Source organism: Delphinus delphis, chromosome 13 (genome assembly GCF_949987515.2).
Source record: "Delphinus delphis chromosome 13, mDelDel1.2, whole genome shotgun sequence".
Classification (NCBI taxonomy): Eukaryota; Metazoa; Chordata; class Mammalia; order Artiodactyla; family Delphinidae; genus Delphinus; species Delphinus delphis.
The window spans coordinates 15,853,351-15,881,090 of NC_082695.1; the positions used below are offsets into that span (position 1 = coordinate 15,853,351).

General features: G+C 38.2%; 1 protein-coding gene across 1 annotated transcript in view; it reads left to right on the forward strand.

Moving 5' to 3' along the window:
• Window positions 1-26,928, forward strand: part of NAA25 (N-alpha-acetyltransferase 25, NatB auxiliary subunit) — a 72,346-nt gene extending 45,418 nt beyond the window's left edge. Inside the window, exons 16-24 of the mRNA XM_060028157.1 lie at window positions 2,525-2,676; window positions 3,216-3,341; window positions 7,399-7,642; window positions 8,070-8,193; window positions 9,598-9,663; window positions 11,580-11,677; window positions 13,446-13,556; window positions 18,401-18,547; window positions 25,012-26,928. Coding sequence (XP_059884140.1) covers window positions 2,525-2,676; window positions 3,216-3,341; window positions 7,399-7,642; window positions 8,070-8,193; window positions 9,598-9,663; window positions 11,580-11,677; window positions 13,446-13,556; window positions 18,401-18,547; window positions 25,012-25,134 — 1,191 coding nt within the window. The 3' untranslated portion in view covers window positions 25,135-26,928. The remainder of the gene's footprint in view (window positions 1-2,524; window positions 2,677-3,215; window positions 3,342-7,398; window positions 7,643-8,069; window positions 8,194-9,597; window positions 9,664-11,579; window positions 11,678-13,445; window positions 13,557-18,400; window positions 18,548-25,011) is intronic.
• Window positions 26,929-27,740: the final 812 nt, after the last annotated feature.

Below are 27,740 nucleotides of genomic sequence, written 5' to 3' on the forward strand. Positions count from 1 at the left end.
GGGGCTAGGTTCTGGAGGTAAAAGCAAAACACAGTACAGCAAGGAAAACATACTTTAAACCGTAATGCCCAGCCCAAGTCCCAGAATAGGAAAATGGAGACTGTGGTGTGGACTGTTTCCTACAGGAGTTTGAAGCTAAGAAAGATCACGATTGTAGTGTTACACTGTATGTGTTAAACCTTCTGATAGTATTAGAAATACATCTCTGGAAAGCTAAAGCTCTATGCTCTACATCTTTTATTCTTGGTAGTTTTTGGCACCCCCAGATGGTTTTTCCTTGAGTGACTGATGTATTTCAATTACCAACTAGCTCTTTGAAAGAACATCTACTCCTTAAATGGAAATCTGCTTTGTAAGGCTTTGTGCTATGGGATTGAAAGTTGTATTTGGAAGGTTGATGTAGGGGTTTTCTTTTTGGAAAGGTCGTTGTCTGCTGTCATCTTATTTGGAATAGAGTTTTATAATATAAAACTAGAGTTTAGATTTACATATCTCCAAAAGTAACTTCCATGTTCGTACTTTAAAAAAAATTGCCTTTACAAGTCTGCATTTTAGGTATTCATGAAGATCATTATTCAAGGGTTTGATGTCCATGTATTTCGCTAATTTTTACAGTGACCAGGGTTCATTTCAGGAATCCATATGGGATCTCAGTAGCCTCATTGGTGCATAAATGAGTAGAAATGGGTACAGACAACATTCTCTGATATTCAGAAGTCTTTAAAGTACCCATGGCTTCCAGTTTTGCCTGCAGTTCCAATAGGTCGTTGTTTCTTCAAATCATGGTGCTTCCTCAGTCTGTCCTATTGGTAGCTGCCCAGGCCCTTTTCTAGCTCTGCAGTGATACTTTACTGCAGTATTAAAGGAGGACTATCTTAAAAAAAGAAGCCAGAGAACTATAGTTGCCTTCTTAGTTTGTTAAAGGACTGCATTCCTTTTTTGTGGCCCCTTATTTTTCTATTGCCTTTTTTCTAAAGTGGTATTCCATGGACCACTCAGAAGTTAAAACTTCCTCTGCACTTGGTAAGGCTGAGTTCTTTCCTTTAACCATAGTATATTTTGGAACTGTAATTAATAAATTTGATTGGAATCACCAAAGTCAAATTTTTATCCTGATTAGTTGCTGGATCATATGTTACTAACCAGCCGTTTTTTTCAAACTGTAAGGTCCTGTTGCAAGGGCTGTTGGTAAACCTTGCTATGTTTTCCAAACCAAGAGGCCATTGGATAGGCATATGTGTTTAGGGTATCCTGGCCTCTTCTTGACTGAGCGTATCACTGTCCTTTAATCAAGCTAGAAGGTACACTTGAGCTTTTTCAGATAGTCCTTCTTTAAACCTGCAGGATCACAAGTAATCTTTTTAATTTTCTTGTGTCCGTCCGTCTTTAATTTCTCCAGATACTGCAGGCAAACAGCTCGCCGAGGTGTCCCATGGGGGTTTAAAAGCCGCATCGAATGCAGTTGAATTAGCGCCCGTGGCGCAATCCCGCGGCCTGAAATGAACCCTGCGAGGCTGTGTATCAGAGGGTATGTTGTTGACTATTGGCCTATTTTCCTATTGGGCAAATTATTCGGTCATAATGGAGATGGGGGCAGAGCTGACTGAGGCTGTGCAAAAAGACTGTCTTTTCTAGAAAGGATCTTTGGGGGCAGACATCAACTTTGAGTTTAGTACTTTACTTAGCCCAAAAGGGTGCCCTTCTGACTTCCGATCCTGATGGCGTAGGCCCACACCCATGAAATGTTCTTCCCTGAGATTTTCTTCTGTTGTGCCAGAATTTCTGTTTAGGATTCGTTATCTTGCCTCTGTTCATGTTTCATCTGTATATATGTATTAATCTAATTAAAGCACATGTGGTGTATGTTATGGGATTTTCTAGCATAGTAGTTTGGATGGACAGGTAACCTGGTTTTTGCATTTTCTGTCCTCAGAATGGATGATGACATGAATTTTTATAGGTCTTTTGTTTGGTGTCTTCTATCTTGATGCAATACACATATTCCTATGTTTGTGATATATTATTCAGAAGTAAACAAAACCAAGGAGCAGCCTGTCTTTTTTCTGAAGGACAGTAATTTTTATTTGTGGTGGTGGTGGGATGGTTATATTATTCTGGTATTTTGGGAACTTTGTATAAAACAAAGTTTATCTTAGATGCAGAAAAACATGGAGTAATATCCCTTCCACAATGGCACTAACCAAAACCTTGACTGATGTGGTATAACAAAACCTTCAGTCCTGTTGAAATGAACATAACTGCTAGGAGAAAGTCTACATGGTGGTAGCAGCAGCTAAATATTACTAGTAGTAATATTAGTGAAGAAGACATTTGACTCCAGTATAGGATAGAAGAAAAATATCATTTTTAAAAGCTGATATTCTGTTTGGTGACCAAGAACTTTAAAGATTAGATTCAACATCTTAATTTTAGTTTGAGTGTTGTTTTGTTTTGTCTGGCAAGGTATGTCTTCGTTACCTGACATGTGAAATGTTTATACCAAGGTGATGTCTTTCCTTCCCAGACCTCAGAATATATTATTCAAGCTTACAAATATGGTGCATTTGAGAAGATCCCAGAGTTTATCGCTTTTAGGAACAGGCTGAATAATTCTCTTCATTTTGCACAAGTCCGTACTGAACGGATGTTGTTAGACCTTCTACTTGAAGCAAATGTGTAAGTATTGCACAAGAGCTAATAAGGAACTAAGAGATTAGATCAGATGCTGAGAGCCATTAATGGGCCTCATGGGTGTCATTAGCGGGCTTAAGCTAAAGAAAAATGGGGAAAAAAAAATGTAGGAGGGGACAGGGAAGAAAGGGGAAGGTGCCTGTCATGGGGAATGCTAGGGTACTGCCAGCACCATCCCAGGTTCCATACAGAAACCAGCTAGGCCATGGTCATCATCCCTGGCCCATATTATGTTTACAAGCTTCCCCATACCCTGCAAACATGGGATTTCAGGAATTAATGCTGATGAACTTTATTTTGGTTGGGCCTCCAGATGCCTTTCTTTTGCTGTGTAGCAGGCCAGAACCAGTGCTTGGTTCTATTTCACGTTATATGAGCTTTTACTTCCTAATATTAAATAAAGCCTTCCTTTCTTCCTTCACTCTTTCCTTTTCTCTCTTTCTAGTAAAACAAAGTCCTGGCTAACATGTTTTCATGACTATTTTATTATTGAATAATACTTAAATAAATTTTCATTATCACAGATCAACCAGCTTAGCAGAAAGTATAAAGTCAATGAATCTTCGGCCAGAAGAAGATGACATTCCATGGGAAGCCTTGCGAGACAACAGAGACTTAAATGTTTTCTTTAGCTGGGATCCAAAAGACAGGTAACTTGAATTTAACCCCAAGCAATTTATTTTTAAAGAATCAAGATGAATTTAAGAGTTTTATATATTATATTATATATTATGTATATATAATAACATTTTTATTGTAGGGATCAGAAAATATAGGTAAGCCAAAGGAAGAAAAGAAAACCTCACCCCTATGTTGAGATTACTGGTTAATCTAAAAGTTAATTCCTCCTTCACAGCATACATGAAAACAGATTCCAGATGGATTAAAGATTATATGTTAAAACTTAGAAGAAAATATAAAAAATATTTTTAAATGGTTGGGACAGTCTTTCTCAGCATTACATCAGATCTGGAAACAAAGGATTTGACCTGTAAATATTAGTCTTCTATATAGAAGTAAATTTGTTAACAAGTTCTAGAGGTAGCTGGTAAATTGGTAAATTTCTTCATATATATTAATATCCTTCACATATACAGAGAACTCAATAAATCAATAAGAAGTAGATAAATGAAAAACAAATGGGGCAAAGGGTTTAATAGGAAATTAAAGAAATGTACTTTACAGCAATAAAGATTTGTATTTTAATCTATCAGACGAAGATGTAACCTATCCCATAAAAAAAGATTAATCCTTGTTCTCAGCTAGGTTATGGGAAAGTGGTTGTTGTGAGTTTATATGGCAGTAAAACTTTATATAACCTTTCTATAGGGAATTTTAGTTATATGTATCAAGATTGAAAAGGCTGTGTACCATTTAATTCAGGAGAACCACTTCTAGGAAAGTGGAAACTAAGGAATAAGTGCACAAGTATGCAGAGACATGTATAGAAGGTAGTTCTGAATATGCTGTAATTTGGGGGCTGCCAAGACTACATTCAGTGATTTGCCAGGACTCATGGGATTCTACATGTAGTTGGACTCACAACTAAGTTGTTTTATAACAAAAGGATACATGACAGGATCAGCAAAGGGAAAGACATACAGGTGGAGTTCAGAAAACTCCATGCACAAACTTGCAGTGTTCTCTCCCTCCTATGAAGGAATATACTGAGCGTGTGCTCCTTTTTCCAGCAGCAAAAAATGCGGTATTTCTGTGCAATATTTCTGCCCAGAGAAGCCCATTAAAGATTTGGTGCCCAAGGTTTTCATCAGCTGGTGATGTAGGCACCCTCAGTCTATCTAGCATGTACCAATATTTCAGACTCCCAGAAGGAAAGCACTGTTCACCCTTAACCACATAATTTGTATGAACAATCTAGGCAGGTGAGCCACTCTTGTCATTTAGGGAATGGTTGGCCTGCTAGGTTCCCAGACATCAGACAAGGGCCAACCTTGCAAGTAGGCCCTTCTGAAGATAATAGCCTCACGGTTGCTATGTTAACTTTTTTTTTTTAAAGAATATTTGGTGGGGGGATTATTTATTTATTTATTTATTTGTTTTATTTTTGACTGTGTTGGGTCTTCGTTGCTGTGTGTGGGCTTTCTCTAGTTGTGGTGAGTGGGGGCTACTCTTGGTTGCAGTGAGTAGGCTTCTCACTGTCATGGCTTCTCTTGTTGTGGAGCACGGGCTTTAGGCACGCAGGCTTTAGTAGTTGCGGCACGTAGGCTCAGTAGTTGTGGCTCATGGACTCTAGAGCACAGGTTCAGTAGTTGTGGTGCACAGGCTTAGTTGCTCCGTGGCATGTGGGATCTTCCCAGAACAGGGCTCAAACCCATGTCCCCTGCATTGGCAGGCAGATTCTTAACCACTGCACCACAAGGCAAGCCCTGTGTTAACTGTTTTCTGTACACACTGTCATAAAAAGATGCAGTTTGCAAAATAGTATAAACACTGTGAACCCATTTTATCTGTTTAAAGTATATTACATAAATATTTGTAGTTCATTTTCGTACATCGTATTGCAAAAGTCTGAAAGGATCTATACCAAGCATGTTAATATTGTGGGTTCTCCATCAGTAGTAATATTGTAGTTATGACTTGTTGACATTTCCCTTATAAACTTTTTTTTTTTTTTTGCGGTACGCGGGCCTCTCACTGTTGTGGCCTCTCCCGTTGCGGAGCACAAGCTCCGGACGAGCAGGCTCAGCGGCCATGGCTTACGGGCCCAGCCGCTCCGCGGCATGTGGGATCTTCCCGGACCGGGGCACGAACCCGTGTCCCCTGCATCGGCAGGCGGACTCTCAACCACTGCGCCACTAGGGAAGCCCTCCGTTATAAACTTTAGTTTTGAATTGTTTATGCAGAATAACTGGATTTATGTTGTGTTAGGCTGAAAGTTGACAATTTTGGCTACCATTTGTGGATTTTGACTTAGATTCATTATGCATATCAGAATCTTTTTTTATAAGAGCATGGAAAAACATTTGTTGTAAACTGCTCTTTAACAAAGAATATTTAGTTTTTTTAAACATAAAGTTTGACTGGCAGTTAATAGTGTGAAGCAGATCATATTTGTATTGATTGAAAATGAAACTTAGAAACTTAGGTTTTAAAATCTAATTTAAAATCTAGTGACAGTGCTTAGCTTACTATTATTTATCATTTGAATCATCTAAATTTAGTGAGAATATTAATTGAGAATGTTTTTCTTTCTAATTTTTATACTCTGTAAATCACGGCCTTAAAAATAATAATGCATAACGAAACAATTCCAACATGAAAAGTGTTTTTTACTTTTGTTACATAAAAATAATTTGAGTGCTTACTTAATATACCTTGAGTGGTTATCTAGTAAATCACTAAATAGATGGTATCACTCAACAAATAATGTTATTATTTTCTGAAGGAATAAAGATTTCCAGTCATTAAACAAAAACTAAATAATCAAGTGTTCTGTATCAGGAATTCTAAATATGCCTTTCTAAGATCGTTTTTATGTGTCATTTTTACCCTGAAAGTTTTAACTAATTGAAGTGATGGTTCAAAATAAATTTTAGAAAACTTAGGATAGCATGGATTCTGTTCCTATAACAGAATCTCAGTGGAATATTTTTCCCAAGACTAATACAAATTTAATCTGATTTTTTTAAGACTTTGTTAGCTTCCATTTAAATGATAGTATAGGGACTTACCTGGAAATCAGGTCCAATGGTTAAGACTCCACCTTCCAATGCAGGGGGTGCGGGTTTGATCCCTGGTGAGGGGTGCACATGCTGCGGGGCGCAGCCAAAAATTTTAAAAAAAAGGAAAAAAAAGATACTACAAGCATATACTCTTTGGGAGCATTTTTCTTCAGACAAACAGAAGTGATTTTAATAAGGCTTAATAATATTTAATGGCAAGCTTCTGTTCTATTTTAAAAATCTAGTCTTTTGACCACTTTGACTTTTTAAATACATGACATCTTTACCAAGTACACTGAAGGTCTATTATAGGGAGAACTGGTTGGGAGAAAATAAAAGTTTTGATTGTAAGTCATTCATTTAATTAAAAAACATTGCAAATACTGCATGTTGTTATTTATATAAAATCAGATAAAGGACATTCTTGTCAGGTTCCAAAATTTGTATATACTTTTAGGTCATAAGAGTTAATAGTTTTATTTATTACTTTGTAGATTATGTTATTTATGTGTGAAACAAAGCAGGAAAATATATTGAGAAAGAATTTGTTTATGGAGGAGTTTTTTAATGTGTTACATTTCTTAAATGTAAACATATATTTCTAATGCGTACTTAAGTAATGTTTAAGGAAACCAAAGTAATGCATTGTTGTGCATGTTGGCAGTCAAAAATAAAACCATTTTGGTGGTTAAAAAATATATATATATTGTGGGTTCTTGGTTATCAGGTCCCATTTTCCTTTTACTTTTTTTACTTTTCTGTCATTTGAATTTTTTATATTATGTATTTTATCATCAGAAAAATGAATCTCATGTAAGGGGAAAACGACCTGTTAGGTAGGTTATCTTTCCCATTTTATGGATACCGAAATGGGGACTTGGACTGTTTTGGTTTGTCCAAGATCATTCAGCTATTAAATGACAGCTGAGACCATTCAAAGGCGTCTTGACTGATGAAAGTGAACTTTGAAAGCTTTAAAGTTAACATGAATAAAATGGATGGTTTGTGGATGTTTCTTTTTAAGGGATGTTTCTGAAGAACATAAGAAACTTTCCTTGGAGGAGGAGACAATGTGGTTAAGAATCCGTTCCTTAACCTTGAGGCTGATCAGTGGACTTCCAAGTCTTAACCATTCTGTTGGGCCAGAGAACTCAGAGAAGACCACTGAGAATGGAGTATCCTCCCGGATTGATATTTTCCGTTTGCTCCTTCAACAGCTGGAGGTGGCCCTGGAGACGGGAAAGCGATTTATTGAGAAGGACATTCAGGTATCATCAGTGCGTATTTACAATCAAAGCTGCAATAATATGTGACTGTCTTTTTGAAAATAGGAATTGGGGATGGGTGAGTAGTAAAGAACAGTATTTTGTCCCACTTTATGGCATCTACAGGAAAAAGACAAACTTTTTAAACTTGGGGAATTGCAGATGCTTCCTCAGTATCCAAATTGGATAGTGAGGAAAAGCAAAATAGCTTTTTTGTGATGGTAAACTTTTTAATACCTGTCAACAAATTAATACAGCGTTTCTGTTTTCACCATAATGATTTGGTTATTATTAGCTTGCTGATCAGTGCTTTGTAACTTAATCATGGAGATAGATTTTTATCCAGTTCCTTGTTTTCTCATTTTGTATTTTATGAATTTAAATTTCAGTGGATTTAAAGAACATTTAAAGAACTTTTTTTCCTTTCCAGTATCCTTTCCTTGGTCCTGTACCTACCAGAATGGCTGGATTCTTTAATTCTGGCTGTTCTCAGTGTCAGACCAGCTCTTTTTATCTTGTTAGTGATATTTATGAGCTGGACATCAATGGTTTAGGTAAGTGTATACTTGCATGAGTATGTTTACAGCGTCTTTGTCACTGAAAACTTAGTAAATGCAACAAAATATCTATAACCTCACATATTTGGAAAAATTTGGAGGAGATGGGAGGTGGAAGCTGTTCTGGAATCTCTGGTTTGCTATACAAGAAAGTCCATTAAACAGTTTACAAAATAATGTTTAGAAGCTTAAGTCCATTCCATATTTTTTTTTAATCCGCCCTGCTGCGCCCCCCACACCCCACCCCCGCACCTCTAAATGCTGCTCACTCCCTTTCCCTCATTTTCCCACTTTTGTTTTAAGTCTGTTCCATATTTAAAATCATTTTTTAGGGCCAAAAGTTGAAGAAATCCTTGATTTGTTGAAATATTGTTGGATTTCAAGTTGAATTCTTTTCATTCATTCATTTAAAAATTTTTTTTAAATTGAAGTATAGTTGATTTACAATGTTATGTTAGTTTCTGGTGTACAGCAAAGTGATTCAGTTATACCTGTATATATATACATGTATTTTCATATTCTTTTCCATTCTGGTTTATGATAGGATACTGAATATAGTTCCCTGTGCTATGCAGTAGGACCTTGTTGTTTATCTGTTTTATGTCTAGTAGTTTGTATCTGCTAATCCCAAACTCCTAATTTATCCCTCCCTCATTCCCCTTTGATAACCATAAATTTGTTTTCTATGTCTGTGAGTCTGTTTCTGTTTTATAAATAACTTCATTTGTATCAGATTAAATTCTTTACCTAAAAATGAAGGCCTAGGGACTTCCCTGGTGGTCCAGTGGGTAAGGCTCTGTGCTCCCAATGCAGGGGGCCGGGGTTTGATCCCTGGTTGGGGAACTAGATCCTGCATGCATGCCGCAACTAAGAGTTTGCATGCCACAACTAAGAAGTCTGCATGCTGCAACTAAAGATCCCGCATGCCACAACAAAGACCTGGTGCGGCCAAAATAAATAAATAAATATTTAAAAAAAGAAAGAAGAAGGCCTAAACTTTATAGAGAAAAGATTTTTTTCTAAGCTGTCAACCCAGCGAGAGTCACAAATACCATATAGGTCATGTTTTTTTGTTTGTGTTTTGTTTTTCACAAGTCATAAGGCTTGTGGATCCTGTCATTTAGAGTATTTGAAACACATAGATTTCTGGTCCTCCTAGAGAATCTTAGGTAGTGCTTTTGGCAGAACAGTAATTAATACCTTTCTTTGCCTTTTTTCTTTCCCTTTCTCTTTCCTTTTCTCCTTTTCCTGTCCTTCATCTTTCTCTCAATAATGGAATTTAGAGGCCTGTGGGTCTTAAGAGAAAACAAAATGTCCTTGCCTATGCTTCCAGGTATTGGTCTTGCTTCTTTATCTTACTAAAAATTGAATTGAAAGTTTTTCATTGTGTTTCAATTTTAGAGGATACAATGGAGATCCAGGAGCGAGTAGAGAATAGTCTTAAGTCTTTACTAGAACAGTTAAAAGGTAAGTGGTCTTACTGTGGATTCCCATATTGTATCTGATTGTCTGACAATAGCTCATTTTTTCATAGAAACTTGCAAGAGGTTTTGAAAAATAATAATACACACATTTTTGGTATTTTTAAAGACTTTGTTTCTAACTTTAAAAAGTTTTGATTACAAAAGTAGTAGACACCTATTGTAAAACAGTACACAAGTGGGTATGGTCTTTTCCCCTTTCCCAGCCCCATTCCTGCAGAAGTAAGTAGGTACGTGCTGTTGGCACTTTGCAGTCTGTATTTCTACATACCACCTAAACAGTCATATGTGTGTGTATGGAAATACATAGTAGTGATTTTTAAAAAAAATATATGAAAACGTATAATACATGCTTTTCTGGCTTTAATTATTTGTTATCTTGGACATTTTACCATGTCAGTTATATACACACCCCATTTGTTTTAAGGGCTGCATAATATTCCACAGTATTGTATCAGTGTACCAGATTTATTTATATGCTCTGAGTACATAATATATTATGTATAACAATGATGACATAAATATCTTGGGACACAATTGTTTGGGTACTTATTTGAGTATTTCCTTGGGGTTAAATTCCTAGCAATGAAATTATTTGGTAAAGAATATACATATGCATTTTCTTTTAACTCTCTCAAATACTTAAAAAAATTATTATTATTTTATTTAACTATAGTTGATTTACAATACTGTGTTAGTTTCAGGTGTACAGCTTCAGATTCTTTTCCATTATAGATTATTGTGCATTTTAAATCTATAAGGGTCTTTCTTTTTAGGAGCCTAAAAAGTCTTTTTATTTTGTTGCTCAAATGAAGACTGAGAATTAAAAGATGATCAGGATTATGAGAATAAAACCTGGTACTTGTTATGAAGGTGCATTTCTACCATGCACATTGGTCTTTTAGTCTATAATGGCACAAGTTCTTTTAAACCATCCACTTGAAGTCTTATTTTTATTGTGCCAATGGCCTATCTCTGGAAAGGCGTAGCTGGTGTTTATTTATTTTTTAAACAGTTATCCCATATTTTATTTTATTTATTTTTTAAAAATTATTTATTTATTTATTTGGTTGCGCTGGGTCTTAGTTGCGGCAGGCAGCCTCCTTAGTTGCAGCTCACAGGCTCCTTAGTTGCAGCACGTGGACTTCCTTAGTTGTGGCATGTGAACTCTTAATTGCGGCGTGCATGTGGGATCTAGTTCCCTGACCATGGATTAACCCAGGCCACCTGCACTGGAAGTGTGGAGTCTTAACCACTGGACCACCAGGGAAGTCCCCGTAGCTGGTGTTTAGACCCTAGAATATATAATTTATAAGTCTGCCTTTTATGTTTTGAAGACAATAGAGCAGTAGTTGTGTGGCTTTTTAAAGAGCTTAAAATAGGGCTTCCCTGGTGGCACAGTGGTTGGGAGTCTGCCTCCCAATGCAGGGGACACAGGTTCAAGCCCTGGTCCAGGAAGATCCCACATGCTGCGGAGCAGCTAAGTCCATGAGCCACAACTGCTGAGCCTGCGCTCTAGGGCCCACGAGCCACAACTACTGAGCCCACGTGCCACAACTACTGAAACCCGCGCGCCTAGAGCCTGTGCTCCACTACAAGAGAAGCCACTGCAATGAGAAGCCTGCGCACTGCAACGAAGAGTAGTCCCCGCTCGCCACAACTAGAGAAAGCCTGAGGGCAGCAACAAAGACCCAATGCAGCCAAAAACAATAAATAAATAAAATAAAATAAAATAAAGAGCTTAAAACAGATATTCTTTGGTGTTTGTTTCATTGGGGTGGGGGAGCTTTCTGGGTTAAGTCTTTATATTTGCTTATTCTTTATTAGATTGTGCATTGTGTTCCTAAAAATAACATTGAAATAAAAGCTGAATAAAACCATAAACTATTTTTCTGTTTTCAGATGTCTTTAGTAAATGTAAAGGTGATCTCTTAGAAGTTAAAGATGGTAACTTGAAAACACATCCTACTCTTTTAGAAAATCTAGTCTTCTTGGTTGAGGTATGTTTTTGTTCTCTTTGTGAAAAACTCAGTTTTCCTTAATTGTATGCAGGATTAATTTTTCAAAAATGAACAGGTAATAGGCACCTTATGCCTGTAATTTAACCCTTCACTCCCACCTTTTGTTAATTGAAAAGCAATTTCAGTTTTCTGAACTAATTCCTTCCAAGGGTATCAGGAGAATTTCATTCATAATGTTAGGGTAAAACTTCTTGAAATTTGCTTTACAAATCTTTAAAGATTCCTCAGATTCACTGCAAATCTAGCTCTCTTCTGTTCATTTTCCTTTTTGACTCAACTATCACGTAGTTTAAGTTAATTCTGCCAGCTTTCTAAATTTGTTGCTGCTGTTCACTAATTGCTGAGATTCTGCATTATGAAAGAGAATCCAGGAGCTGATGTAGCAAAACACTTTTTTTCTTTTAGCCAGAGAGAGAAAGAAGGATCACAAACACTCATAATCCATTATCTTTTTTCCGTTTATTTTGTCACATGTTTATTTACTTTCTTTTTCTACTAGTCTGTAAGCTTCCTGAAGGCAATATTCTCTGTTTTGGTGACATTTTAAGTGCCTAAGAGATACTTAATGAGTGAATGAGAAATAATTGCGTGTATATATGTACATGAATACGCTGTAGCATAGGTGAAGACGTGTAAACACCTAACTTAATTCAAAGGAGAATATGTGCTGACCAACTGGGGAGATTTCTTCATACACAATTTAAGGTTTGTAGGTGAGGCAGTATCTTACCTGGATGGAGAGGTGGGTGGGGAGAGGCATATTTTACAGAACCTTTGGATTCCATACCTAGGAATTTGGACTTTTCACTTCAGTGAAAAGGATGTTAATGGATCCCCATCTCCTGCAAGGAAGTGAAAGAAAATTGGGCTGAGTAGAGCAGATGTCCTGAACCCCCGGGCCACGGACTGTTAACCAGTCTGTTAACAGACTGTTAGGAACTGGGCCGTACAGCAGGAGGTGAGCAGCAGGTGAGCGAAGCTTCGTCTGTGTTTACAACTGCTCCCCATCACTTGCATTACCGCCTGAGCTCTGCCTCCTGTCAGATCAGCAGCGGCATTAGATTCTCATAGGAGCGCGAACCCTACTGTGAACTGTAGGATCTAGGTTGCGTGCTCCGCATGAGAATCTAAATGCCTGATGATCTGAGGTGGAGCTGAGGCAGTGATACTAGCACTGGGGAGTGGCTGCAAATACAGATTATCTTGAGCAGAGAGGTTTGACTGCACAGAGACCATAATAAATCAGTTGCTTGCAGACTCATATCAAAACCCTATCAGTGAGTGGCAAGTGAACAAACAAGCTCAGGGCTCCCACTGATTCTGCATTATGGTGAGTTGTATAATTATTTCATTATATATTACAGTGTTATTATAATAGAAATAAAGTGCACAATAAACGTAATGAGCCTGAATCATCGCCAAACCATCCCCCCGTCCATGGAAAAATTGTCTTCCACGAAACCAGTCCCTGGTGCCAAAAAGGTTGGGGACCACTGGAGTAGAGGATGAGTTTAGAGCTGGGAGAGCCAGAAGAAAGAATAAAGACAGTATTCTGAGTGGGAGATGAAGAAGACCTGGATCAGTGTGGTGATTGTAGAAATTAGAGAGTGGAGAGTTACAAGAGAACTTGAAGAGATTTGCATAGAAGAGCTGTTTGCATAGAATTTGTATAGTTCATAATCTTTGTTATTGATAGATATCTTGAGTGTAATCCTTATTGATGAATTTGCAATTTTTCCTCTTTCAGACTATTTCTATTATCCTTTGGGTGTCCAGTTACTGTGAGAGTGTCCTGCGACCATACAAATTAAATTTACAGAAAAAGAAGAAGAAGAAAAAAGAAACCAGCATCATCATGGTAATAACAGAGAAAACACAAGTAACAATCTGGCTGCATGCTGCCTTTTCTTTTCACTGTTTTCCTGCATTTTGTAAGAGATCATAGGACCCAATATGCATTCCTTTTCTCTCCCCAGCTTTTAAAAAAAAATATACACCTGCAGAAAAGCTGGAAGACTAGTATAATGACACCCAGACATCCTTACCTAGATTCACCACTTGTTAACAATTTGCCACATTGGCTTGCCCTCGCCCTCGCCCTCGCCCTCGCCCTCGCCCTCGCCCTCGCCCTCGCCCTCGCCCTCGCCCTCTCTGTACCTTTCTTTCATCAAGCGTACTTCCTTAGCTTTTGTTTGTCTTTATTATTGAAAAGTCTAGCAAGGTTTTTGGTAGACTATCCCACAGTCTGGATTTGGCTAATTGTTTCCATAGATTTAGGTTAAACATAGATGCTGTGTCCTTTTTAGCAGTTAAATTAGGAGGCACTAATGTTGTTATGTCCCATTATTGATAATTTCAGGTTTAATTATTTGATAAAGGAAGTGTCTGCCAGATTTCTTTATTGTAAGAGTGTCTTTCCTCCCGTGTAATTAATCTGTGAGATGATGCTTTGAGACTCTGAATATGCTGTTCCCCACCAGCCTTTCACCCACTGGTTTTAACATCCATTGTTAGTCTAACTTGCATGAATCATTTATTTCTTTGGTGGTTCCACAGTGGTGATTTAAAAAAATTCTACCAATCATTTATCATTTATTAACTGGCATTCTGTAAAAATAGAGCTGTATATTTTTAATATCACTATTTTAGTATCACTGTGGACTCATTCTTTTTTAAATTTACCTTGTAAACCATTATCATCATTTTCTTTTGGATGCACAGATTTGGCTAATGGGAGCCACTTTAAGCTGGTTCCCGTCCTTGAACATTGGTCTTTGAGCCCTTACTGTCTGAAACAACAAAAATGCTCCAAGCACTTTGTACTCACCCACTGAACTGAAATCAGTCATTTTTTTCAATGAACCCTGGTTCCTTTATGGGGAATGGTATGCAAAATACCAAGATCTAGTTGTTAGGTATACTAATTGCTATTAGAGTTTTACTGTTTCTAGTTAATGGCCATGAAGAGAGACAGGAAATTTATTTACACACACACACACACACACACACACACACACACACACACACACACAGAGTTTTAAATAATTAATTCTTACTGATACCTCCAGTTTTAGTCCAATATCAGTGTTCTTCCTTCCATTCCTTCCCTCATTCCATATTTGTAGTTTTCTTTTCAGAGTAAGAACCATGGTTCCCAACAGCATCAATATATTTATTCATTTGCTGTTTTACAATAAATACTAAATAGTTTTGGAATTAGTACATTGGTTCCACTACCAGTTCCAATAACAAACCCACTAAATAAAGTTCAAATTTTTGCATTTCTTTTTTGTCCTTAGAATATGTTCCAGTGAATGTAGACAGTTGAGGTACTCTGTAAAAGCACTGGAATTAAAAACTCAGATTATATTAGTGTGATGTAAATAAGATTCATCTATTTCTGTTTGTATTCAATTTTGGAGTTTCCTCCCATCTTAATTGATTTAATTTTTGCATGTGTAAAACATTAACATAATTTATATCCTTTTCATAAGGAAAGATGTTTAGGATTTATTCTCTAATGGCATGCTGTTTTGTTAATGTTCGAATTTATCTTATTATTAATGGAAGATTTTTGTTCACTGTAGGAATATAGTAACATTGTCGTTTGAAAATGTTGATGGATTTATTAGTAATATTAACTTCCTGCACAATTCAGTAACAATTTTAGATTTGACACTTGTCCTGAGTGTTGCCATTCATTCATTTCTCTCCTTCACTTTGTTCAAGATAATTTAACAGACCATGAGTGCAGTTTGAAAGAATTGATCAGAGTTGTGTGATTACTTTCTCTTCTAATGAAAACCTACACTCCTAGTACTTGTCAATAGCTTTTGGTATTTGAATTTTGTGAGAGTTTTTGTAGTTATTGCTTTTCTAATTTCCAAAAATGAGAATAGCCGCCTATTTTTCTGATTGTCAGTGTAACCTAAATATATGAATAAAGTGAAGATCACCCGTTTTCCCAGCAAACAGAGATAGCCACTGCATACAAACCAGAATCATGCTCTGTAGAAAGTTCTGCAACTTTGCTATTTGTTTTTGTTTTCACTTAATAGGGTATCTTAGACATCTCTTCATTTCAGCAAATATAGATGTATCTCATTACTTTTAATGGTTATGTACTATCCTGTTATATTAATATATCATAACTTATTCCCATTGTTGAATGTTTAGTTCTGATTTTCTTTTAATATTATAAATAGTGCTGCTATTAAAATATGGACAGGGCTTCCCTGGTGGCGCAGTGGTTGAGAGTCCGCCTGCCGATGCAGGGGGGCGGGTTTGTGCCCCAGTCCGGGGGGATCCCACGTGCCGCGGAGCGGCTGGGCCTGTGAGCCATGGCTGCTGAGCCTGCGCGTCCAGAGCCTGTGCTCTGCAGCGGGAGAGGCCACAGCAGTGAGAGGCCCGCGTACCGCAAAAAAAAAAAAAAAAAAAAAAAGGACAAACACAAGATGAATTTATAATATGATTTCCTTAGGCTATCTCTTAGATCTGACATTACTATGTATACAGGTTTCCCTGCTATCCAGAAGTATAGCATTCCTTTGAAACCTTTCGTAAGCCCAGGTGGCATAAAGGGAAGAAGCAATTACCTTAGGACAATGGATGCACAAAGTAAATTGAGATAAAGCACAGATGCTTACAGACATAGTTCACCGCTGTGGCGGCTTGATGTTGAGTGGCACTTCCGGTGCCACTCTTGCTGCTAAGGGTGTGCGCTGCTTCTGTAACAGCTTGCTGCAAACGCTTTTCGCCGCCTTTTTCCTGTGAAAGCAAAAATCCTCCTTGGATTTCTTTTGGTTAGCCAAAACAGGTACTAATGTAGGTCTTTCGTGAAAGCTAAGTGGCGTGAAGCGAACTTTCAAAAAGCTGGAGTTACCTGTTTTTACATTCCCCAGTGGTGTGGTGTGTCTGTATCCTTACCCATTTGATAGGCAAACATTGGTACTCTCCTTTTTCCAATTTGCGTTAAAAAAATTCTATTGATGTTGCACCTTCAAAGAAGACTTCTTGAGTGAAAAGCTGGCCTTAACTAGTTGATTGGCTAGGTTTCTTGTGTTTATCTGTTTTTTAAATTGTATCACTGCTGGGATTTCTTTGATATTGTTTCTGTCTTTGCCCAAGTTTCCTATTGTGGTGGTAGTATTTTTTCCATTGATATGTTTTGAGCTATTAGACTCTTAACATAGTAGTGTTAACACAATCCTTTTTCATATATGATGCAGTTTTTTTCAGTTTGACATGTCTTTTAACTTGAGTGATTTTTTTGTCAGTATAGTAGTTTTTAAAAAATAAGATTTTTTGTCATGCCTAACTCCTTTGAATTAATGCTTAGATCATTGGTTTTATGGTTTTATCCTTTTTCTAATGGGATTTGGACTCCAAATTTGCTGCTAATCACCACTTTATGTTTATCCCACAAATTTGGTACTTCATATCTTCATCTGACATAGCAAACATTTTTTTCTAATACTTCTTGTGATTTATTCTTTGACCATTGTTTTGTTTAGGTGCTATTCAATAATTTCCAAATGTATGGTGATTAAAAAATTTTTTTTAGTTCTTGTATAATTTTTAAAGGTTACTTTCCATTTACAGATATTACAAAATATTGGCTATATGCCCCATGTTGTACAATACGTCATTGAGCCTATCTTAACCCAGTAGTTTGTACCTCCCACTCCCCCACCCACCTATTGCCCCTCCCCCAAGATTTTTTTTTAACAGTTCTTAGGTTAGTATTATGTTTAGAAAGACCTTTTCAATTTATGATCGCAAAAGCCACTACCTAAATCCTCTTCTGGTGCGTCGATGGATTTTTTTAAAAAATTTAAGTATTTAAATCTGTCTGGAATTTATTTTGTTATTTATTATTTTATTTATTTTATATTTCACAATATGTCTAGCTAGCTATTCAGTACCATTCATCCACTTGAAAACCACTGTTTTGAAAGGTAACCATTTAAATTCCTTTATATTCTTTGCTCTATCTTGGGATTTGTGTTCTTTCAGTCTTTGTCAATTTACTTATATGCCAGTCCCATCGGGATTTGATGTAACTTTATAATATACCCTAATATCTATTAGGGCAAGTTCCCCTTAACGGCTCTTTTTCAGAATTTTCTTGATTGTTGTCACCCATCATTTTTTCCATTAGAATTTAGAATTTCTGTTTCTGTTATTAACATTAGAGGAAATCTCAAAGACATAAAGAGAAGAAATGAAGACTTGGTTCTTCTCATCTCCTTTAGTGTTCTAGGAGATTCCCAACCTGAAGTTGAATAATGACCAACTAAGGTTTTTTATTTGTTTTTTCACCTCTACTTCCCCAGAGTGAAATAAAACCACACTGAAAAAAAGTCATCATTACTGAGTTAGCATTTGGTGGCTATTAAATTTACCTTGGTTTGAGAGACTCTCTTAATATCCAAAACTATATCTATCCTTGTTACTATTTTTTTTTGCGGGGACTACACCACACACCATGTGGGATCTTATTTCCCCAACCAGGGATTGAACCCGTGCCCCCTGCTGTGGAAGTGCAGAATCTTAACCACTGGATCTCCAGGGAAGTCCCATCCTGTTACTATTAATAGAATTAAGTAATGCTATAGCATGAAATTAGTATATCTTATGTGATATAGCATGGGAGAAATACGTTTGATAATCTTTCAACTTTTTAAAAATCTTTTTTTCCAGCCACCTGTCTTTACCAGTTTCCAAGACTATGTTACTGGGCTTCAGACTTTAATTTCGAATGTTGTGGATCATATTAAAGGACTTGAAACACATCTAATTGCACTTAAACTTGAAGAACTTATTTTAGAAGACACTTCCCTCTCACTGGTAAGAGACTGTATGGTAAGAGACTATAGTTGATCAGCAATAAGTTATATATAGACATTCAAGTGTTCTTATTGTTATCACAGGGACAAGTTAATTTTTAATTCATTATTCTCTCCTTATGGGAATTGTGATTAGAAGGTGCCTGGCACTGGTTTTTTGCTGTGGTCTTGGTGGTGGTGGTGTCTCCTCTCCCTTCATCCCCCCTCCCGCTTTCCACCTTTGAATACATTTTTGGGGGTGTTCTTTTACTATGAAAACAACTGATGAATTGTTGAAGAGTAGAATTAGTATTGTCCCTGTTTTGAGCACCATAGGAAACCAGCCATACTTTTGAGATTCAGGGACAATCTCCTTGACTGAGAACTTACCTGCTGTTGGATTGGCTGGTTTCTTTGCCAGCCCAGCAGTTATCACATGGAAAAGGAAAGATGCTGGACATCAGAACTAATTATGTCAGTAATAATGAGGCCAGAGCAAGCCAGCCAAAAAGGAATGAAACAAGTATGGAATCAAAGGTACTAGTCAGTTTTCTCCTGATCATTATTTTAGGCTGGTTTCTTAAAATTCTGCTAGCAAAATCCCTGATAAAGTCTCACTTTTAAAAATGTGGATTCTTGGGCTTCCCTGGTGGCGCAGTGGTTGAGGGTCCGCCTGCCGATGCAGGGGACGCGGGTTCGTGCCCCGGTCTGGGAGGATCCCACATGCCGCGGAGTGACTAGGCCCGTGAGCCATGGCCGCCGAGCCTGCGCGTCCGGAGCCTGTGCTCCTCAACCGGAGAGGCCACAACAGTGAGAGGCCCGCGTACCAAGAAAAGAAAAAAAAGGGGATTCTTTTAAAAAAGTTAATTAAATAAAACAAACAAATGGTGTCAGGTGAGTTAACATGCACCAGCTTGGAGTAGGTTTAGGATTTTGATAGGAGCCAGAAGAGCAATGGTGGAGCCACCTGATTCTGGCTAGTTGTTCCAGTGATGAAACTCCGATCATGAGGAAATGCTTTCCTTGAGTAGTTTGACCTAAGCCTCTGCTGATGAGGAAGCTCATCCAGCAATCTGAGGGCAGGCATCATCCTAGCCTAAGACCTCCACCCAGGCCCTTCTAGGGAAGGGAGTGAATGGAATCTTGCTTGGCACACCAGCTTTAAAAGGTTGTAAGCCCCTCTTTTGTAAAATGTCAACATGTTAGAGCTTTGAAAAAAGGGCTTACTGTGGGAAAGGGCTCAGAGCATTTAACATTTCCAAAGACTGATTAAAGAAAGCAGACAAGTGTTGGCTAGAAGTTTGGTTTTAGCCAGTTAAGCTATATATTCAACTGCTTTCTTATGTGCACTAGAATGAATATAGACTTCAGTGGTAATTAGAGGTACTGATTGATGGATTATTAATTCTTTAGTATTTTTGTCTTCCTTTTTTTAAGCCTTACATTGTTTTAAAAAGTAAAATATGTACATGGTAAAAAAAAAATTCAGAGTAAAGAAAGAAAATCCAGTGAATTGCCTCCTTTCCATTCTAACCCATTCCCTAGTTCCCTTTTTAGAAGGAACTGCTGTTATCAATGATTTCTTGTGTAATCTTCCTGAGTTAGAGAACCCATTTGCAAGTACGTTATGACCGTGCCCCTCCCCCCCACATCTTGCCTTTAAACACAAATGATAGCGTATTATACATATTGTTTAGTCTCTTGTTTTTCTGTTTAGTCTCTAGGAGATCGTTACATATAAGTAACTTATCTACCTTGTTCCTTTTAACTGCTCTGTAGTGTTTCACTGTTTCTCTACAGACAAAAATGTATGCTTGTTACAAGAGAATTAGAAAATAAGAGAGTAGCACCTCCCAGTCCCACCATCCAGAACCACCTCCACCTCTCCCTCTTCTCTATCACCTTTAAACACATTTGTGTCTGCCATTAGCCTTTATGACTTCCAGGTACTTGGTTACCCAGTAAAGGCCTAGTAATTAAATCCTTGTGAAACAGGTACATCCCAGGCAGGAATCTGCCTTCCGCCCCCACATGCATGCCAAAAGGTCTTTGCTAGTCCTTTTGGACCCCTTTTACCTATAAAGAGATCTGGTAATTCATAGTAGTAGATTTGGAGCTGTTTAACTTTTGACTTTTTAGATTAAATGCAAACTCATTCTGTGCTCTAAACTCCCATCCCCTTTTGTGAATAGTATAGAAAAGTAAGAACTCGAAATTATAGTACCTATTTTTTAAAATCTTAAGGATTGCACACTTGGACAGATGTCACATTGCTTCATGTGGTTGGGCTTTGCCGGACATCTTTGAGATTTTCAATAAGTAGATATAAATTTATTGAGCTCACTATTGTTGGGCTTAAAGCTTGTAGAAATATAATGATCAAAGACCTACTGTAGAGAGTCTGGCTGTAGAGCGATGCATACAAATTACTAAATTGGAGATACGATATAGGCACAGAAATCTGAGTGAGTCAAAAAGAGTCTCACTGGAAAGGGGACATCTGAGGATTAATAAATTTTCACCAGGCAGACAGGAATGGAGGAAAGGAATCCCAAGCAGGAGGAGGCACAGACAACAGCACAGAGGCAGGAAAGTGAATTGTGTGGTGCACCATGAGTCATTTGGCAGAGCCAGAGCCCATGGTGATTTCGGACGCAGGCAGTAGTAAGCGGCAGCTTGCATCAAGCAGCAGTGAGCAGTAGTAGGAAGCAAGATCTTAGTTCCCAGACTGGGAGTCCTAACCACTGGACCACAGGGGCCAGCAGCTAGGGCCTGGGTCCCTAGTCCTTACATGCCTTGGCAAGAAAGAATTCAGGCAAGGAGGCAGAAGGTAAAGAAAAGTAAAAAGTTTATTGGAAAAGCAAAGTACATGCGGAAAGATGCACAGGCGAACTCAGAGAGTAGCGCCTTTGGGAAGTTTAAATCCTTTATAAGGTGTCAGTCTTCCGGGTCTTTGTCTTCTTTTTGGCCAGTTGTATTGTTTTGACCCCAGGGCTAATTTGTTTCTGGACCCTCCCCTGGGTGCGCACGCACCTCTAAGTTAAGATGGATCCCACTGCAAAGGCCTCTGGGAGGAGATGGCAGGACTTACTATGGTCTGGCATCTCCTGCCTTTTTGACGCTGTGTAGGCTTTTGCACATGCGTAGTGTTTCCCTTGCCCCAAGGATGGGAGGTGTGTGACCTCTGGATCATTTAATAGGGTTTAGTCCCAGTCTGTCCCTGCCATAAAAATGCCCAGTGTCCGGTTATTTACCCTGTTCCTGTTTCTTTGGTTTTTTTTGTTTTTTTGTTTTTTTTTGCGGTACGCGGGCCTCTCACTGCTGTAACCCCTCCCGTTGCGGAGCACAGGCTCCGGACACGCAGGCTCAGCGGCCATGGCTCACGGGCCCAGCCGCTCCACGGCATGTGGGATCTTCCCGGACCGAGGCACGAACCCGTATCCCCTGCATCCGCAGGTGGACTCTCAACCACTGCGCCACCAGGGAAGCCCCTGTTGCTGGTTTTTATATTGAGGTGCACATCTCGAAATATAGACAGGAGTCTAGTCATAAACATGTAGTCCTGGAGCCCGTTTGTCTCTTGCTTCAGGAAATGTAAATAGGGACTGATAATGAATGTCCAGCCTGGAGCTCATCTTCTCCTCATCCCATGAGGTGTGAACAGGAGGCCAGTTGTAAATGCCTAGCCTGGAGCCCATCTATCTCCTGCCTCAGTGGTATGTGGGAAGGACTGTTGGATACAAAGGTGACAGGCATAGTAGCCCTGCTGTTGTCAAGAGGATTGAGTGGTTGTTCTTGTTGAAAGATCTATCTGCCTCCTGAAATGAGGAATAAGATTTCTCATTTTGATTATTCTAGAGGTTATCCTTAACTCTGGGCTACTTGCTAGATTTTCCAAGCCCTGGTTCTGTCTTCATCTTTTGACCTTGGGAAAGTCGCTTAACCTCTTTGGGCCTCAATTTCTTTATTTGGAAAATGGAAATCATAATAATGTTAATGCAAGCTCGCATGCCCAGTGCACAGTGAGCCGAAACAAACTGAAACATTGGAGTTTGGAGCAGAGAAAGGTTTATTGCAAGACCATGCAAGGAGACGGGTGGCTCATGCCCTAAAAGCCCAGAACTCCCTGAAGGGTTTCAGCAAAGCATTTTTAAAAGCCAGGTGAGGGAGGAGGGTCGCAGGGTGTGTGATCAGATCGTGCACAGTTCTCTGATTGGCTGATAATGGGGGAACAGGGTGGTGTCACAGGGGTTAACTTTATCAGTCCTTAGGCTCCAGGAGGCCTGGGGCTTATGTGCTCATGGTCATCAAGTAGTTAACATCTTCCATTTGGTGGGGGGATTGATTTCACATCTGCAAAACAACTCAGGAAATTTGCATCAAATACTATTATCTAGGTACTTCAGAGAAGAGCTAAAGCAGAGGATATGGGGGAAGGCTTGTCCCAGGAAGGCCCCATAGTGTCCTGCTCAGATAAAATAATACCTACTTCATAGGGTTATAGTGAAGATTAAACAAAACAATAATGGCTGTATATTGCCTTATTTTGTTAAAGTCATGATACATATAACATACTGAGCAGCACGGGCCACCAAATATTGGATCCATGTAGTGCTTAGTACTTTCTTTTGGGTTAAAAAAAAAAAAAGAAAAAAAAACAACTTCAGTTCCATTTACATTAGGTTCACTTTTTTCTTTCCTTCCTTTCTTTCTAAACTTGAAACACTATGAACAAGGCCTCTGGAGTACTACCTCTAGTCCTGGTCCCCTTTCCTCTTCCCTAGCGGTATCCACTGAAACTGGTTGTATGCCAAGACACCCTCCCCTCCTTATTAAAATATTTATTTATTTTGGTTGCACCAGGTCTTTGTTGCAGCATGTGGGATCTTTTAGTTGCAGCATGTGGGCTCATAGTTGTGGCATTCGAACTCTTAGTTGTGGCATGCATGTGGGATCTAGTTCCCAACTAGGGATTGAACCTGGGCCACCTGCATTGGGAGCGTGGAGTCTTAGCCACTGGACCACCAGGGAAGTGTCCTCCTCCCCACCCTTTTTTAAAAATCCATCTGGTCTTAATGTAACTTTATAATGTACTCTAACATCTGTTAGGTTTTTTTTAAGTAAATTATATACACTTTATTTTATTCAGAAGCATAAATTCAACCAATGAGTTCTTCACTCAACCAATATTCAAGAGTTCTGTTCAGGCTACTGCATCTAGATCAATCTTGTTCTTTTAAACAACTGTATAGTGTTCAAAATATGAATGTACCACATCCATTGGACATATTTTAGGTTGTTTCTATACATTTGCTTTTACATATAGTACTGAATGAAATGTATTTGTGTACATACCTTTTTATGCACTTGTTGGGTCATAAAATGACCCACTTGTTGGGTCAGAAACTTGTTGGTTTCTTTTGGGCTTTAAAGTACTGCCAACTTCATGTAAAGCTAACCAGTTTTCAGCCAACCTTCTTTCTGTGTTTGAACACTCCATCCCCTTTATTTTTTGTGCTTTCTACCACAGGTCAAACGTGCAGCAAATATTTAACTCACATATTTGAGCAGCCTTAGGAAAACTGGTCTTTTTTAGTTGTTTGGCCTCTGGAACATGATCGTGGACTTTGTCAACATGGAGGGAGGCCTGTCAATATTGTAACTAGAAAAGATGATACTGGTAAATTTGATGCCTTTAAAAAGTGGCTGTGATAAGTCTAAATGAATAATAAATTTCTACTTTTTTTCCGATGAAACTAATAATAAGAAATCTCAATTTTTCCACTTTGTACAGCTCATAACAAAATAGTAGTAATTTTATGGCTAAAGTACTTAGTAATAATTTTCTAACTTTTTTTCTTTTTTTAAAAAAAGTATTTATTTATTTATTTATTTATTTATTTATTTATGGCTGTGTTGGGTCTTCGTTTCTGTGTGAGGGCTTTCTCTAGAAGCGGCAAGCGGGAGCCACTCTTCATCGCGGTGCACGGGCCTCTCACTATCGTGGCCTCTCTTGTTGCGGAGCACAGGCTCCAGACGCGCAGGCTCAGTGGTTGTGGCTCACGGGCCCAGTTGCTCCACGGCATGTGGGATCTTCCCAGACCAGGGCTCAAACCCGTGTCCCCTTCATTGGCAGGCAGATTCTCAACCACTGCGCCACCAGGGAAGCCCCTAACTTTTTCTCTTGATGAAAACTAGAAATCAGAAATCTCGCTTTTCCGACTTGATATAATTTATAACAAAGGTTACTTGAAAGATTGGTAATGCTAAAGCAACAGGGGTCTCAGTGAAAAGTCACATGGAAAAATATACATCTGTGATGAGTTTAGCCATCTTTGCATTTAATGAAATTGAAAATGACCCACTCTATTCTGATGGAGCTTGCAGTGAGACCAGAGGTAGTGGTAATTTTAATTAATACCTGAGGATCTCTAATCTGGGGGAATGCTTTCTGAGCAAGACCACTAATTCTTGTTTCCTTTGTAGGAAGAGAGAAAATTTTCAAAGACTGTACAAGGGAAGGTGCAGAGCAGTTACCTGCACTCACTTCTGGAAATTGGGGAGCTGCTGAAAAAAAGACTTGAGACTACAAAGAAACTAAAAATTTAAGTTAGTGTGAACCACAAGCACTGATGACTCTACAACAGAAAATGACATCATCTTCCCAGGCAAAAGCTACATCTGATTGACCATCATTTTAATCCAGAACTTCCTCATAAAATGCATGAAGGACTTTGATCGTGAATTAATTTTTTAGGTATTAAATGTGTACAACTGATTAAATTATTGTATATAAACCAGAAGCAGGACCCTCATCTGGGTTTGACCACTTTTTATACATGTTCATATGCATATGGCAGCCACAAGAGAACCCCACTCTTCTTCCCTTCTATCACCAGAAACATCTGGTGGGGTGGGGGGAAAGCAGCAATAGAAATTAAGCATAAAGCATTGACCTCAGAGCAGCTGAATGGCCCTACCATTATAGCAGTGCGTGTTTTGGTCTGGTCCTTGAGCCTTAGGAAGCAGAAAGCAGAAGAAGAGGGGGACCATGATTGGGAGCAGGCCCTCTTTCCACATTAGCAGTTTAGTTTTGAGGCTTCCTCAAATGCTTGGCTCCCACAGAACCCAAGGCAGGTACCCAAAGGACCTCAGATGAAATTTGGCATAAGCACCTGCCACTGAAGGACATCACTCCGATGCCCACAGGCTGTCGGTTTTCAGCTTAATAATCCCAATGGCCGAGACATCCCCATCCTAGCTCCTGTGAGAGTTAAATCAGAAGTAGCCTTCTGTTACCTTACAGCTGTTTGGAGGGGAAAGTAGTGCAGACCACTGATAAGCCTGCTGAGGACTAGCTTGCTGTCTTTTGTCTACTTGGGAAAGATGGGAATCACTGTTTTAAAGAAGAGAGGTGTACATAATTTATGCAGGCAAGTCTAATACCAGTGTCATTGGTTTTGTGAGCTATATATATATATGTATATGCTTTTACATATATACGTATATTTTCAACCGTATATACATGTATATGTAAATGTATATACATGTATATATGCTTGAAAGTAAAGATTTAATACTTTAGTGTTTTTTAAGTGGGAGGTTTGAGAAGGAAGAAAGGAAGGAATGTATATTAATATGGATTTAACCTAGATTTTAAGATTTAGGCTGGCAAAAGAAATGTTATCAGTTGGGCTTGAGGTTCAGTTTACCTTTTTCAAACTTGAGAATTATTACCAGGATGGTGTTTACTTTGTTCATCTGGAGCTCCCCAAGACTATGGCTTCAGAGGTTGGTTTGACAGAAAAGATAAACATTGCTCTTGAAAATGTTACACATTTTATACAACTGCTTTGGTAACTTTTTTGTGTTTGAATCTGTGCCTCTGTTTTTGGTCTTTGTTACCCAAATACCGTTAAAGTTAATAATTCTGAAAAGCAAAGAAATGAATTTGATGAGGAGATTCAAATATCTGATGGAGGATTGGTCTTGAAGACCTTCAAGGTCCTTTCCAACTCACTTCTCCAGTGAAATGTGATACTTTTTTCTTTTAAAAGCAACCAAAAAAGAGCTTGGAAAATCTGTATGCAAAGCAATTGCATTTTGTCCCTATCATTTTGACTTTCTTAGATTCACAATTTGGTAGGGTGATTAATAACTGTCTCAACTTGTAGGGAAACTTTTTTGAAAATTACTGAATTACATGGTCAAAATAAGACTTGTTGGAAATCCTAGTCTATCCAGTAATTAAAAAAAACCAGTTTTGATGTTAATTGGTAGCCACAACTGTTATACCCCACCCCAAAAGAAAAGAACTGCCTTGAACAAGATGAATTAAAAATTCTGATTGATTCTGAATCTAACTTAATAACATCATAATTTCATAAAACTATGGTCTATTTAGATGGAACTTTGTGTATGGGGTTGGGGGTATGTGTGTATGGCATGTGTTCTTGAAATGATGTTTCTTTGAATATCCAAAAATACTATACGTAGAAATAGAAATGTTCTTTGAAACAAGTCTATTAACTGACAGTGATCATTCTAGCATATGTGTGCTCAGTGGGCTGGCCTTGGTCCTCAGGGACAGTGTGTGACTCCAGTGGTCTACCTACCTAGTCTCTTGCCTAGGGGCATCTGGGTCCTCTACTGGTTTTAGTGACAGATAATGTTACATTGGGGTTATGCTTCCTTTGTTACATGTTGATTTCCCTACTAAATGTAGCATTTCAATTACATCCAACCTCTTACATTTTGAGATAATTGTAAAAAGAATGAAATTATGCAGAAATGGCCAATATCTTTTATTGATCTGTTCTTTTGGAAATTGTCATGCACTATAAATTGTGTACAGTTAAAAAAATATATATATATATACACATATATTCTTACATGAGTAAAAAGCACCCTCTCCAGCAATTGTATGTAATTGGTATTTGAAGAGAATTCCCAAATAACTCATTGCTGCTGCTGCTGTTTTTAGTTTGTGTGGGTTTTTTGTTTTATTTTGTTTTTGTGTGGAAAACTGATATTTAAAAAAAAGAAAAGGAGAAAAAACACGACTACTGTTTACAGACTGAAAAATTACTGCTTTTTATACTACTGAGATCCTAAGACTCTCCAAAGCAAACATTTGGTTTAAATCATTTATCTGATGTGGATAAAAGGTAGAGAACTTTTTAGTGTTCTCCACATAATGGAAAATGTACAAATGC